Here is a 15803-nt window from a genome sequence, read left to right on the forward strand (position 1 = left end):
TGCCTTGATAAGAAAAGAAACTTATAAAAGTATTTTTCTAAGTATATAATTAATAAAATCAAATCTTATTGACAACCTTTTTAAATTAGTATAGATCTAGTTATTTTTATTTATCTTTGTGTAGGGAAGAGTATAATATCTTATATTTATTCCATATAAGTTGCTTTTTTTAATATATAAATAAATTATATCTTTATTTCTATAAGTTACATTTTTTAGTATTTAAATAAATTACATCTTTGTTTCTAATTCATATTAACATGAAAAATTTGATTATAGGACATTTGTTATTTACAAGACGCAACCATTTTTTTTTTACTTAATATGAAAATAAAATGTTTTAATATGTGTGTTCTACATGCATGAAAATAATATGTTCAACAACGCATTATAGTTTGTGATAAAATTTTAGTAGTTTATACAATGCGGTTCGACCATGAATCAATTATATAAGAGATTTACCATTATTTTCAATTAAAATTTTTAATATGTTTGGATAACATATTTTAAGAGAATAATTATTATTTTTAGTTTGAAATGCTTTATGATAAATATGTCATTTGGATATAGAATTTTGAAAAAAAATTTGAAATTCTAGAATTTTATTAGAGTAATTGATTTACTTTAAATTAAATAATTTTAAATTTCATTTTAAAAGTATGAATTTAAAATTTTTCACATTCTTAAATTTGATTTTTTAAATGGAATTAATATAAGTGTCGATCGATTTAACTCAATATGATGTGTGATTAACTTAATTTAGTTTTCACATGGTCTCAATCCGATATCTCACTCTAATATATAAGTTCAACTCAACTTAGTTAAATCTAAATAAAATTGATTTGGTTCCACTACATCCAATATGATGTGGATCCACCTCTAATTAGACTCAACCAAATTTGATTTGATCCAATATGGGCCAAACCCAACGTAATTAGTGTGATTTCACCTCAATTCAGTTTGACTTGGACTTAAGTTGACTCGACTCAATTAGCCTTATCAAACTCAGTTCGATCTAGGTCTAAGTTGACCTAATTGTACCAACTAGGGATGATTTAGTTTGGCTAAGCCCAAACTTACTCGGGTCAACATGTATCAAATTCAACTCAATCCAACTTGAATGTATGATTAACTTGACCATTCCAAGGTGATTTAACTTGACTTAGGTGTAAGTCTTCTCGACTCACCCAATTCTTAGTTGATATAACTCAACTAAGTCTGGATCGAGTAAACTTAACCTAAATTAAAGTTAATTCAAATCAAATTAAATTTGAATCGTTTCAACTCAACTAATTTGGATGACTCAGATGAATCAAGTTTGAAATGACCTAACTCAAACTAGAAAATAAATAAAAAATAATATACTTAAGTTTGTGTTAGAATTTTGGTATTATATAATGAGTTTTGAACAAATCAATCACATATAAAAGAGTTCATATCTCTTCCAATCAAAACCATTGAGACTTGATATATAATATACAACTACACTTCACACTTAAATTTCTCGTAATTTCATTTGTATATTTTTTTTTATGTATTACTTACATTATCATTTTCATTAATATAAAAAAATCCTAACTTCACACTTAAATTCTTTATTATCTTCTTCTCAAGTAAATCTGGACACATTATAAACTTTTATTTCACCTTAAAAGTGTTTTATCTATGAATCGTTTATTCATATAAACTTTCCATAAATAATGTCAATTGTTAAATTTTTAACGATAACACATTAATTCCAAATACAAAAAGAAAAATAAAATAACAAATAACAATATTGTAATAAAACATTTTTATCTCGACTAGAATTATATTTTACTATGTATATAAATCTTTAGATATGAATAAAAACTTTTTTCTTTTAATTTTGTTGCTGTGTGGTAAAAATCACAATATTTGGATCAATTTGAACTTGTATTAACAATTAAGATAAAATATCTTACTTTTTATATTATAATAATTTTGTTTATTAGACGGTTGGTCGAACTAACAAACCGGTGACTAAACCCATTAATCAGTTCAACCTAAGTAGACTTTATTGTAGCCATCAGTCTATGAAATTTAATTTTAAGCATTTGTCTGCAAACCAATATGGTAGGATGCTGACAAGTAATTAAAAAAATTACATGATGCATATTTAGCATTATCATGAATTAAAAAAACACTAAAAAATCTTATTTAACATCAATGGCTAATTAGCTAATGACAGGATTTGGACGTTTTACTTGAAAAAAAAAATATGTATTAATAATTGTCATAAAAATTAGACGTTAATTATATTAGATAAACAGAGTGATAAGCAAGTAAATTACTACTATTATTGTGAGCATGGTGCTGTCGTATATATATATAGATACCACACTCATTCTCTCTCTAAGTTCCTTCTCTTTCTATTGACCAGAACGGTGAATAATTTCCTTCATCATCTCACATGGCACTATTCTCTCCGTTGAAGTTATTGCCGGCGGTGCTGGCTCTGTTTCTGGCGTTGAGCCAGAAAAAGAGTCTCTGTTCGACGCTCGAGAGCGAAGGTAAATAATGGTGGTTACAGAAACAACGGCGCTGAGTGGTTGTTTTTTGTTGAGCGAGTTTTCGGTGATCGGAAGTGGAGGTTTTGGTTAAGTTTACGAAACGGCGTGTCGTTTTGGTGGCGCAGGTTTGGCGCTGCTGGCGTTGAAGGAGAGTGTGGTGACAGACCCGCAGGGGGCTTTATCAAGCTGGAGTGGCGAAAATGGAGACGTTATGGATCCATGTTCGTGGTTCGGTGTGGAGTGCTCTTCTCACGGTAATGTCGTGACCTTGTAAGTAACCTCTCTTCTACTCTCTTTTCTCACATTTGTAAAAGAAAATAAAATCAATTAAGGATTATTAATTTTCGTAATAATTATTTTAAAAGTTGTAATTAAAATTGAATTAGTTAATATAGCAAATTCACTTGCAATGCCACTTCAATTTCCCATGTGAAATAAAACTGAATTTGTTAAAAACTTTTCGTCTATTTTCAAAATGACTGTTAGATAATTCTGAAAGTAGGATATAGCTTATAGAATTCTTTTGCTCTGGATCATTTGAAAAAAAAATAAAATTGAAACCAAAATAGTAATTTCAATTTTATCTTTGGGAATAAGTGGTAAAAAGATAATTAATAAAATCAACTTTGTGTTTTGAACGAAATTTTGGCTATATATATAATGAACATAGGGGTCCATTAGCCTTTGATTTTGATATTAAATTGGCCGGCAGAGAAACCTGGTCTTCTTGTATTGAAAATGAAAATGGAAAATGATATACAAGATCTTCTTAGCTCAAATGATAAACCTCTTTCAAAATTTCCTGCTAGTGCAATGGAGGATGTCTGACAGTCTAAGCCTCCTGTTGTGAGAAAAATGACACAATTAGTAAAAGGAATTTATATAAAACGCATTGAGGAATTTAAAAAGCAATTAAAGAGGAGAAAGAAAAATTAACAATGATTAGTAAATATTATTTTATCGGTAGTTGATTTCTTCATGTGACAAAGAAGTAAATAATTATACTTTGAAGTAATTTTAAAAAATATGTACAAAAATAAAGTAAACGACTTTATTATTAATGAATATAAAGTTAAATGTTCATTTCTTTCATTTGCAGGATTAAGTAATTCTTGAACTTTCATTTGTGTTATGTTATTATATGAGAATTGTGTAAAAGAATTTGAAGAGATAATGCTATTATTCACGAAAGTTATCATGTTTAATTTGCTTTTGGTCATCCTTCATCTTTGACATATCTTCCTCTCGTATCATTCAAGCCTAAAAATATTTAAAGAATGTACATTTATCATTTATTCTTTTTTATTTTTTTTATTTTTCTTTTATAATGAAACTATGAGTTAAGAGTAGAATCAATTATTTAAAAAATTAAATTTTATTTAATAAATATATGAAAAATCATATCAGTATTTTTTTTTGTATATTAAAGAATATATAATAACAAACATATTTACACAAAAGACAATTTTAAATATATTTAAGTACTCAACATTACAATAACAATTATTAATTTTACAATATTACTTTTTTCTTTTTTTTTTTTGTAATTTCAAGGTCTAAAATGACAATTATGGCTTGCTATCTTTCAAAATACTTTGTCAATGTTGAACCTAATACTTTTATTCTATTTGATTAAGTAAACCTGTTTTGTCGGATTTGGTATTTTACTAAAAGGCAGTATTTACTTCAAAATGAAGTATAAAAAGTTAGTGTTAACAAGGCAACCTATAAACACTCGTTCAAAAATTAAAATGATTTTTAATAATTACATATTTATCGTTTATATGCCTGTAACAATATTTATTATAACTTTGCTTTTCCTTAAAATGCTCCTACATTTTGAATATTCTTGAATTATTTTTCTGTTTACTTCTTCTATTTTTCCAATTGACTGAGTGATATTTTCCGTCTTATATGGAAGAATTTGGAGAAGAGAGACATGGGTCAAGGAAATTTTACAAGTATACTATATATATTTGTATAAAAAGAAAAAAAAAAAGAATGTTGCGTGATTTTTTAAGGAGCTCTCTAATTAAAAATAGCCTTATTATAGTTTAAAAACGATTATTTAGGTCCATGTATTTTTCATAATCGCAGAATTTCATATTTCTTTATGAACATGCATGAGATTATTTACAACAAAATAAATAAATAAAGAACAAAAATCACCTTTCTAAAAGTGTAGGGGTGAGGCATGTTAACCTAAAATAAAGAAATTTAAATCACATTTTTGTACCGGTTAGTGTGCGATAAAACATACAATTAATACTGGTGACGAATATTCAACTTGCAGGAATTTGAAAGACCTTTGTCTTGAAGGAACACTAGCACCAGAAGTTGGAATGCTGGCTCACATAAAATCAATGTAAGATGGTGCTCATGCCAATGCTTGTTTTAGAAATAACAATTCCTCGATCAACTTTGTACACTTTGTATTCTCCGCAGCATTTTGCGCAACAATTCTTTCTTTGGAGAAATCCCTGAGGAGATCATATACTTACAGGAGTTGGAAGTCCTTGACTTGGGACATAACAACTTCAGTGGATCCCTTCCATTTGACCATGGCAATATGCCATCCCTGACCACTCTGTAAGTTAAGCCTTTCATGCCAAATATTTTCTTTCTGCCTTGTTCTTTGGTTGACTAATACTGCCAAATTGCCAAATTTATACTACAGTCTATTGGACAACAATTCCCATATGACCAACTTAACTCCAGAGCTGTATAAGCTCAAGATGAATTCTGAATTTCGTGCTAATGAAGAACAACTAACTGGTGCCACCACTACTAGAGAAGCATATGTTGGCAGATGTAGTTTATGGTAAGCATATAATGATGGATTTTACAAAACAAATTTCTGAGTTATCAATTTTAGAATTTGTATTCTATGAACATCTTCCTCAGTAAATGGTTGAATGACATAACCTTTTTACCCTAACGTAGCTCTACAATGAAAATAATCATCAGACCAATATTGCTAAAAGCGTGCTTATTCATTGTAAAGTTCATCTACAATTTGAAATTATTTGCTTGTGACAATTTTGTCTAAGGCACATTGGCCAACATGGGGATAGAGCAGACCGGAAACTTCTCAAAGTAGCAAATGTTGCTAGTACACCCAAAATCCAAAGGCATGTTAACCAAGGGATACTTAAACAATTAGCATCGCATTTCCCTTTTGCATTACCACCAAATTTTGAGCCTTTCTCATCACCACCATCATTTTCACCGTCAGAAAGTCCCTCATATTCGCCATCACCTTCTCCCTCAGATAGTTTTTTCACTCCTTCGCCTGTAGTGTTACTAACTCCAGACGTATCACCACCAGTAAACACTCCTCTCACTGTGCCTACACCACCAGTTAATTGGGTTCCAGCACCTAGCCCTTCTCCATTTTCTACCCAAGGGAACACGTACAATTCCAATCAAATACAGCACTCGGCGATAATCTGGTCTGCTGTTGGGGGTTTCTCTTTACTGATTTTGATGTCAGCCATTACTTTTGCTTGCTTCCGAAGTAGGAAGGTTGTGACTGTTAAACCTTGGTCCACAGGATTGAGTGGCCAGCTGCAGAAAGCCTTTGTAAAAGGTAATTTATGTTTGCTATAGGTCATTCTGCATCTTATGTACTGCATCCTAAAGATTAAGAATAAATTCAATTTCAAAATGCATTGTGAATTCAAAGAATGAAATTAATTAGTCTTTTAGAACTATTTCTTTAGCTCGGATTGAGTTAACTCATTTATTATGCAATATTAAGGTGTGCCAAGTCTCAAACGAGGAGAAATTGAAGCAGCTTGTGAATATTTCAGTAACATTATCGGTTCGCTTCCTGATGGAACTGTGTATAAGGGGACTCTCTCCAGTGGAGTCGAGATAGCTGTAGCATCCTCTGCAGTGAACACAGCTCAAAAATGGTCAAAAAGCATGGAAGCTCAATTCCGAAATAAGGTATGCTCTCAACAACTGTAGCAAATGCATCATATTTATCATCCAAGTCCTACTTATTTTTGCATGATTGCAGATAGCAACATTATCTAGAGTGAATCACAAGAATTTTGTGAATCTAATTGGGTACTGTGAAGAGAATAAGCCGTTCTCAAGAATGATGGTGTTTGAGTACGCTCCAAATGGAACACTCTTTGAGCATATACACAGTGAGTGATATTAAGTTCATATTTTACTTTCCAGAAACACATTCACAGCCACATCCTTTGATTATTACAGGTTCATAACAACCTAACTTCTGAAACCAATCTGTGAGTAAAAGGCTTGTATTTTCTGGCAAAAAGTTATTCATTAGATCCCTGACATCTTGAAATTTTTTTGCGAAAGATGCACTTAAAGTTGTTCTGAGTGTTGACTTTATTCTTACATATGCTGCAGTTAGAGAAGCAGAAGAACTAAATTGGACTATGAGAATGAGGATAGCTATGGGAATAGCCTACTGCCTAGAGTATATGCATGACCTAAAACCCTCCATTGCCCATAGAAACCTGCAATCTTCATTTATATACCTTACTGAAGATTATGCTGCTAAAATATCAGACCTTAGCTTATGGAATGACATGTGTGCTGCAAAGAATGGGTCTGCAACCACAAAACTCTTGGAAACATCATCAGCAGATGCCAAGGACAATGTTTACAGCTTCGGAATAATATTGTTTGAGTTGATTACGGGGAAAATCCCCACGGCCGGGAACAACGAACTTCTTGCAGATTGGGCAGCAGAATATTTAAGGTGGGGGAAATCCTTGAGAGATGTTGTGGATCCAAGACTGAACTCTTTGCAGGAAGAAGAGATTGAAGAATGGTCTGAAGTGATGAGAAACTGTGTACAACCAGATCGAGAGAAAAGGCCAACTATGAAAGATGTTACATCTAGACTCAAGGAAATAACAGCTATGGGGCCTGATGGAGCAAATCCAAAGGCATCACCACTTTGGTGGGCAGAAATGGCAATTACGTCCACTGATTCAAGTTGAGACATTGATATTATTACCCGAATAAAAGTGGAATGATAATTTGTACAGTTACTTTTAAATTTGGTATTCGTGCACTTTTGAAGTATTTATGTTTATACTAATGCTTTTTAAACTATAAGTTTGAAGCCAACAGAAAAAGATGTAAAGAACAAATAGCATTTGCCTCATTGTAGAGGAATTGATTTCTGTTAATGTTTGAAGGGGCAGAGAGTGCTTCCTAAATAATCTCTATTGAATATTACTTGGGGAAACTGCTGTCCGGACAGGGAAAGGACTGTGTTACGTTTGTCTATACGAGAAGGAAACACATTCACTTTTTCACTGTGAATATACATAGCTTATGTAACTAATGTTTCCTTGTTTTTTAAAATGCTAGACATGGAAATGCTTGTGATGTGTAGTAGCTCATAGTCAATTATTATTATTTGATGAGTTGGAAGCAAATTATCATTTCCTTTGGTAAAAGACGCATGAGAATGAAAGCTTCATTAATTATGTGCACAAGGATCACAAGAATGCATATTGGATAACGGGGTAACTGCTCTCAACATCTTCCGATGGAAACACTTTCAGAAAATAGGCTTCAAATGATCTATCCATCCTTCATAAATTAACCTTTCTTGCATTGAACTGGAATGGTTTCTAGCCATCCTCAAACTGTGCATTGCAGCCTTTTGACAGTTTAACCTATGAAATTCACACAGGTGAGGAACTCTCTTGTTATAGCATTTTATTTACTGGTACCGGAAACCATTGACACTCCAAATAAATGTTAGGTTCTTGAATTGGGAACCTAGTTCGAGACTCTCTTCCTCTCCAAAAGACACACATAAGATAGGAAAATTGGTATATTATTCACAGTATAGTATCTGTACAGAAAAGAAAACGAAGGCTTAACCCTTCTCACAGGTATGAACCTGTCAATTAACAAATCAATCAACAACCCTTTTCCATCTAACAGGTCTCTATTTATACATCCTCTCCGACCAATCCTAACTGTCCTAGGCATTTAAACTGTTACAGTTATTTACACTTCTTATCCCTATCAATACCCTCCCCTTGAACACCAACCTTGTTCCCAAGGTTGAAACCGGGGCATTGCTCCCTAACGGTCATTTTGTCTTTCTAGGTGGCCCCTTCCGACCCTCCTTCTTGCCACTCTACTGCAGCTGTGGCACACTCTCCCCTTCTTCCTGCAGTTGTCTCCTTCCTGTCGTCTCACCAGGGACATCCTTCTTGATCAAGTGGTTTGTGTTGTTGTAGGTCAAAGAAACATGCACTTTCTTGGTACTGTAACCACATATATGTGGTCCTAACATGATACTATAAGGAGTATCGCCCCCAAATGTCTTCTGATCAACATTCCCACTAAGCAACTTCATGTAGCCCCCACCACAGTCAAGCTTTTGTTCATGCATTACAGAAAATTGGAAAACTATCGTCTTATCTTTATTGCTGAATTCAGGGTACTCAGCAGAAATGGCATAGAATCTGTGATCTTCACTGGTTTGAATGCCTTTGTCATTGGCGTCCCATTCCCTTGACCAGAAGTGTGGTTCCACTCCTCGGCCATGTTCTCATTTTCTTTCCAATCTGATTTAACCCACCTATTTTCCATTCGTCTTCAAAGCGCTCCTCGAAGAATACCTTGGCAGAGGTGATAGTCAAGAGAAATAGAAGAATGAGAGAGCAGAGGTCAGGGTTTCGCACCCTAAACTCCATCGCCATTGACGAAAGAGAGCTAGGGGTGTAGAAAAAATGTGAAGGCTTCTTCATCTTCTCCCTCAACATCAGAGTCAACTGTATCATCCTTTGCTTCCCCCTCTTCCTTCTTCTTCTCGGCCTCTTCAAATGCTGCCTTCTCAGCATCCTTGTGCTTGCCTCATCTTTAAGTGGTATATGATGCACCATCTCTATGTCCGGTGGCAGCCCCGTAAGTTCCGAAAACGCCACGTCCTACTGGTCCAGTAAAAGCTCCATCTCCTTCTTTTGTTTTTTTTTGAGGCCCAAACAATTCTGGCCACTATTTCTGGGCTCCAATGAGCCCAACTCCCCTACCCTAAGCCCAGTTGCCACTTCATCCCTTTTTAATAAGGTCCTGGGTCTCACCATTTTCCTTTCTAACGTGGGGTCACCTTTGATTGTTATCTCCTCCTCCGCTTGTTGGTACACCATAGTTAACGTCTCCCAATCCACCGTCACCTTCCCCAATTTTCTCAACCACTCCACACCGAGGATAACCTCTACTCCTCCGAGCTCAAAAATGTAAAATCGTTCAACAATTTCTGCGTCTCCCACCTTCAATGCAGCCTGTTCCCAGTAACCGCTGATTCTCTTCTTCTGTCCGTCCCCCAAGCTCACCATATATGTTGGGTCTCCACCACCGCCATCCCCAGATCCTCCACCATCCGTTGACTGATAAAATTGTGGCTAGCGCCACTGTCAATCAAAACCAGTACCTCACGATGTCCAATTCGTCCTCGCAACTTCATTGTTCTGGGCGACATGAGACTGCCGGCAAAAAGCGTCGAAAGCTCCATTGTAGCGATGTTCATCTCAGGTCTCCATCGTTTTCAGCCTCTTCCTCCTCTTCAACCAAAATTAGCATCCTTAAACCCCTCTCCGGATAGCGATGGTCAGGGCCAAAAGGTCCGCCACACGTGAAACATCTCCCCTTTTCCCTCCGTTTGATGTATTCCGAGTACGGAATATTGTGGACATTCTGATCACTTCCACTGCCGCTGGTTCCCACGTTATTTCCCCCCTGGGTCGCACCTTTCTTTACATACCCTACACTTTCAACTGGTCCTTCTCGCACCGTCGGGTTGCGATTCGACTCCACCCGCGCCACCGCACCTGACGTTTTTCCCCAAGAACTTTGATTCTTGGACACCCATCCTCCGCCCGTCTTCGAAGTAGTGCACAACTTCTCCACATCTCTCGCCACTCGCATGGCGGTCATCAAGTCCAGTGGGTCAAGTGGCCGGACATGATCTCCCACTTCTTCCTGCAAGCCCGACAAGAAATAGCCCATTATCTGCTCCTCGGGTATCTGGGTCGTTTGCCCAATCAGTACTTCGAAATCACGTATATACTCCTCCACCGGCCCCGCCTTTCTTATGGTCGACAGCCTCTCGTACACCATCCCACCGGTTCCTCCCCCGAATCGTATTCCCAGGGCTCTCTTCAACCCATCCCAAGAAAGGTTCTTGGTCTTCTCTCGCCAAAATCGGAACCAACTTCCAGCGTACCCTTCCATGCCAATAAAGGCCAATTCTAGTTTTTCCTCCTCAGCCACCTTCTGAACTTCGAAAAACTTCTCAGCTCTACCTATCCATACCCAGGACTCGCCCCCTTCAAAAACTGGTAACTCGACCCGCTTCCTCCAATGGGTCATCCCTCCTTGGTTACCTTCTCCGCCTCTTCCCCCTCCGCCGTTGGGTCCACCCCTATTATCGTTCACCGACGATTGACTCTCATCCTGTTGTTGGTCTCTGCGATTGTTTTCTCCCATCGCTTTCAAGATTGCTTGAATGTCCTGTCGTATCGCCGCCGTCTCCTGTCGCAAAGCCCCTGTGTCTGCTTTCGTCTCGGCGATTGCAATCTCGACCGCCTCCAAGTGTCCTTCGACCGCCACTACTCTTCCCTCCATCACTCGCTCGCGTCTCCTCACTGATCGGGATCCGACAGGTTAGACCCAATGTTAGGTTCTTGAATTGGGAACCTAGTTCGAGACTCTCTTCATCTCCAAAAGACACACAAAAGATAGGAAAATTGGTATATTATTCAGAGTATAGTATCTGTACAGAAAAGAAAATGAAGGCTTAACCCTTCTCACAGGTATGAACCTGTCAATTAACAAATCAATCAACAACCCTTTTCCATCTAACAATTCTCTATTTATACATCCTCCCCGCCCAATCCTAACTGTCCTAGGCATTTAAACTGTTACAGTTATTTACACTTTTTATCCCTATCAATAAATCAAATCCTTAGATACCAAAAAGAGCACCATGTAGTGTGATAAGCTTATCAACTCCAGAAGAATGAGCAGTAAATACCATAAAAATACAAAGTTGAAGAAGAAAGATACTTCCGATAGCTATGATTTAATGACATGCTTACCTCAATAGGAGTATAGACTGACGAAACTCCAGCAGACTCTTTCCAAGATCATTCTCTAACATCTGATGTATAATAGCCAAAGAACCAACATCATCTACAGAAGACCATTGTTCATATAACTGAATCTATCTGACAAACACACACTTTCTTCTGTGCTAGTTTCCTGTTTCGTCGATTGCAGACACTGGCACCTATCATTGATTGAACAAGGACTAAACCCATGCACCAAATTCCCCTTTGGACATTCAATAACACAACCACCACAATCCATTGAAGACAAACCCTCAAGTTCATCCTCCCTCCTCTCAAACCTCAACCATGCCGAAAGCACACCCTTGGAAAGCACATTCCCAGCGTTTTGCCGTGCTGTTCTGATACATCTCCTAAGAAGCTTCTGGTCCTCGAGGCCTCGCAATAAAGTGAACTGTTCCACAGAGAGTGATGCTTTCTCATATTGAAGGCAGCACTCTTGCCTGTGGTAAAGTTCTGCCAAGGCCTCCACGAGGTTGATGGGTTTAAGATAAGGTTCTATGGAAGGCTCAAGAGAGTCAGCAGCTGGGAGCTGAAGAGAATACAACGTTGACAAAGACTAACTAAACATTTGACCTTTGCACACATTGAAAATTAACGCATACATCAGCAAGGCACATTTAGTTCTGCAATAAAACAGTGATTCACCTAATCTCTAACACCAAAAACAACAGTTACAATAAATTTCTCCACCATATCAGAGTTACAGCCCAAACCTTCTGCACATGGGACTCCAGATTATGCTAAACTAAGCAGAATAGCACTTACCTGGCTGCTGCCCCTGCACTCACAGTGTACGTTCCAATACAATTACAGGCTATGCTTCATGCCACAACAATTGTTACACACACAGGAAAAGTTCATATACACGTGCACCCATTCACATTCAATCAACCAAAATATGACCACCAATTTTGCACCAACAACAGAATTAGATGTCCAACCAATTCATTGCTGGAATAAATAATTACAGGACGGAGCAGTAAAATAGATTATTAACATAAGAATAGAACAAGCCTTCTCAAATTCCAGAATTAATCCAGAGAAATGGCTTCAATGATTCTACATCTAACATAAAAAATATAGAGCACTACAACAGAATTTAAGAATCACTCCAACACAACAGCAGCACCCAACTCCTTGAGTTTCTCCAGAATGGGATTAGCCTCCTCCTTGGTGAGCCCCTTCTTCAAAACACAAGGAAACTTTTCCACCAAGTCCTTGGCTTCCTTTAACCCCAAGTCAGTAAAGGACCTCACTTCCTTGATGATTTTGATCTTGGCAGCAGCATCATACTTCTCCAACTTCAAATCAAACACCGTCTTCTCTGCCGCAGCACCGGCCTCCACCCCAGGCAACCCTGCAGCCGGCATTGGTGGTGTGACAACGCCGGCCATCGGAGTGCCATAGCGGTGGAGACCCATCTTGAGCCGCCAGAGGACGGTGAAGTCATGCCTCTCGAACCTGTTGAGATCGAGAAGCTCGTTGGCAATACGCTCCACCTTCTGCGCACGCGCCTCCGTGGAGAGAGCACGCGTGAGGTTCACAAATCTTCTGGCACACCTTGCCGCGCTGTGAGACATTGATTTTCCCTTCACCACACCAAATTTTCATTAAATACAAATTAAAACTCAAATCGGAATCCTAATCATATGAAACACAAACGAAGAAAGATATACTATGGAAGATTTTTCCGGCACCGGATGATGCAGTGCGGCGACGACGCGGGAAGTTGAACTGTTATATCGACCGCTTATATGCCGGTCGGTTCAGTTCTCTTTTATGAAAATGGACCGGGTTTTAGTTTTTCAAATCATACATCGATTAATTGATTTTTCTTTCGGAAAATATATTGGTAAAATTATTGATTTGGATATTTAAAGCTAAAATAAGTTTTTTAAAAATAACTTTCTTACTTTTGTTTTCAGGTACGTTAACTATAATTTAGGAAGCCGAGATTTTGACACTCCTATTTTGACACAACTTTAACAACGCCACGTGTCACTTTTCTATTGGGCGATTTTTTTTTTAAAAAAAGCAGCATTTTGACGTCATGCAGTTGGAGAAAATTTGAATAATTTAATTCCATCTTTGCCCTTGTGCAGAATCATGTGATTGTAGTTATGTTTCTTCGTGTCTTCATTCGAAACCACCACTTCTTCCGATAAGTGCATTTTGTAGGGTAACGGTGTTGGGAAATCGTTTTGGGTTTCTTTTTCCGGCAGTTGAGTGTCGTTCGTGGTTTGGGTTGCAGTGGAGGCTTTCGTTATCGGTGTGGGTGTGGCGTTGCGAAATGACGACTTCTTCGACGACGAGGGTAAGGGCATCGTACTTTGGGTGTCATTGTTGATGGTGGGGTGTATGGATTTTGGGTTTTGTATGTCTTTTATGATTTAGGGTTTTTAAGTTTGGGTTTTTGCAATGTGTGTGCAGTTGACGGTTCGTCACTCAGTTTCGACAAAGTTCATCTCCAGTTTGAACAAACGTTTGAGTAAGGAGCAGCGTGCATTGATTGGCGGAACTCCGTTTGGGTGGTTTTTAGATTTCACTGGTAATATTAAAGTTGGTAGGAAAATGTTGAGTGACTTAGTGTTTAAATGGGTTGATTCAAGCAGTGGTTTCTTAATTGCGGACAAAGTTGTGCCTATGAATGAGAAAGATATTTGTTTAGCTTTGGGTTTGAGTTTAGATGGGAAAGAAATAGATTTAAAGCTAGAAATGGGATGTAGTAGATGTGTGAAATACATTGGCAATAAAACAAGAGATTTGACTTTGCTATACAAATGTTTGATGAAGAAAGGAAAAAGCATTCCATGTGGTCCTTTTTGTAGCTTGTACATTTTGGTTGGTATTAGTGAGATATTAATTCCACAGCGTAATGGAAAAGTGTTTCCCATACTATTTGATATTGTTGATGATTTAAACGATTTGGGAAAATATTGCTGGGCTAGTTTAGTGTTTAGATGTTTGGTACGTGGTTTGAACAAAGCTTCAGATGCATTGAAGAAAGGAAAAGCTACAACGAACGTTTATGTCGATGGTTGCATTTACATGTTGCAAGTAAGTTATGTTTATTGATTGACGGAGTGGAAATTCAATTTGTTGTTATTGCTTCCATTAAGTTTTGGAGTAACAGTTAACATTAGATATTTTTGTGTAGGCTTGGTTATTTGAGAAATTGATACCTCCCAAAGGTCNTATAGAAAAAAATCCAAGANTATTGCATTGGATGNATTTGAAGTTGGGAGACAACATACTAACACAAGCTTTGGAAAGTGGTGTGGTAAGTTGTTTGAGTGCTGACTGTTATCATTAATAAATTTCTTCTTAGTGTGGTTTTAATTGTTCAATTTCAGGTTAATGTTGATGTTGATGTTGATGTTGATGTTGGTAGAAGGAAGGATGAGAAAGACTTCAAGGATCAAGCAAGAGGGAAAAATAAAGATGAAAACGCATCAACAAAGAAGGAACTTAAGAAAAACCGCAGAGAGCGGTTTATGGAAACTTTACACGAGCAACAAAGTCTTGTTGCAGAACTTAAAAGGAGGGTTCTTGTGTTGGAGGAAGAGGTCGCATTCGAGAAACATAGACGAAGAAGACCACAGGATGGTGGAGACAATGTGGCACATGAAGAACCGTCCATATCCCCTAGAGGCATGTCCCCAGGAGGCATCAGTCCGGGCGGGATCCCGTTGGGAGGCCAATCCGAACAGGGCATGTCCAGTGGTCGTCCTGCAATGAAGACATTTGTGAGGATGGGGTCAAGAAGGNGTTACAAGAGTAAAGCGCTTAGGACTCCTTATGTAGGATTGGTTAGGAAGAAGTTAGACTGANATTTGTAAATATTTGTGTAGTTATCGTGATATGCAGATTGTGTAGCATGAACAATTATTTTGTAATGTGGATTGTATTTTCTTCAAGGTTGTAATCATGGAAGTTGCCTTTATTAAGATATTTGCATTTTAAATGGGATTTAAGGTTGTGTTTGAATTATTAATCAATGAATATTGTCATCAAACGTAGCATTACTAGATTTCAATGNTGAATGAAGCAAAGGTTTGTTAAATATGAGTGATTGGTGGATTTTGGTTGAAGGTTGTTGGATTCTGCAACGTAAATTGATTCTGCAGGA

At 37.0% G+C, this 15803-nt stretch overlaps 4 protein-coding genes and 1 pseudogene across 4 annotated transcripts; 2 read left to right on the top strand and 3 right to left on the bottom strand.

Annotated features, from left to right (window-relative positions):
- The first annotated feature begins 2391 nt into the window (after positions 1–2391).
- Positions 2392–8008, top strand: LOC106769974 (probable inactive receptor-like protein kinase At3g56050). Its single transcript, XM_014655794.1, has 9 exons — positions 2392–2531; positions 2657–2801; positions 4825–4896; positions 4977–5120; positions 5209–5352; positions 5582–6120; positions 6292–6482; positions 6556–6688; positions 6918–8008. Exons 1-9 carry the CDS (start codon positions 2432–2434, stop codon positions 7514–7516), a joined length of 2067 nt encoding a protein of 688 aa, XP_014511280.1. The 5' UTR covers positions 2392–2431; the 3' UTR covers positions 7517–8008.
- A 157-nt stretch (positions 8009–8165) lies between these two features.
- Positions 8166–9454, bottom strand: LOC106771627 (annotated as a pseudogene).
- A 594-nt stretch (positions 9455–10048) lies between these two features.
- Positions 10049–12428, bottom strand: LOC111242387. Its single transcript, XM_022785566.1, has 2 exons — positions 11642–12428; positions 10049–11188 (listed from the first exon to the last, which is right to left on the bottom strand). The coding sequence occupies exon 2, from the start codon at positions 11166–11168 to the stop codon at positions 10068–10070; it is 1101 nt and encodes a 366-aa protein (XP_022641287.1). The 5' UTR covers positions 11169–11188; positions 11642–12428; the 3' UTR covers positions 10049–10067.
- A 128-nt stretch (positions 12429–12556) lies between these two features.
- Positions 12557–13498, bottom strand: LOC106771507 (50S ribosomal protein L7/L12-like). Its single transcript, XM_014657499.2, has 2 exons — positions 13351–13498; positions 12557–13263 (listed from the first exon to the last, which is right to left on the bottom strand). Exon 2 carries the CDS (start codon positions 13252–13254, stop codon positions 12781–12783), a length of 474 nt encoding a protein of 157 aa, XP_014512985.1. The 5' UTR covers positions 13255–13263; positions 13351–13498; the 3' UTR covers positions 12557–12780.
- Positions 13499–13629: 131 nt separating this feature from the next.
- On the top strand, positions 13630–15504 carry LOC111242292. The gene is made up of 4 exons (XM_022784829.1): positions 13630–13988; positions 14105–14731; positions 14832–14954; positions 15028–15504. The coding sequence occupies exons 1-4, from the start codon at positions 13965–13967 to the stop codon at positions 15502–15504; spliced, it is 1251 nt and encodes a 416-aa protein (XP_022640550.1). The 5' UTR covers positions 13630–13964.
- Positions 15505–15803: the final 299 nt, after the last annotated feature.

The sequence above is a fragment of the Vigna radiata genome, chromosome 8 (assembly GCF_000741045.1).
Source record: "Vigna radiata var. radiata cultivar VC1973A chromosome 8, Vradiata_ver6, whole genome shotgun sequence".
NCBI lineage: Eukaryota > Viridiplantae > Streptophyta > Magnoliopsida > Fabales > Fabaceae > Vigna > Vigna radiata.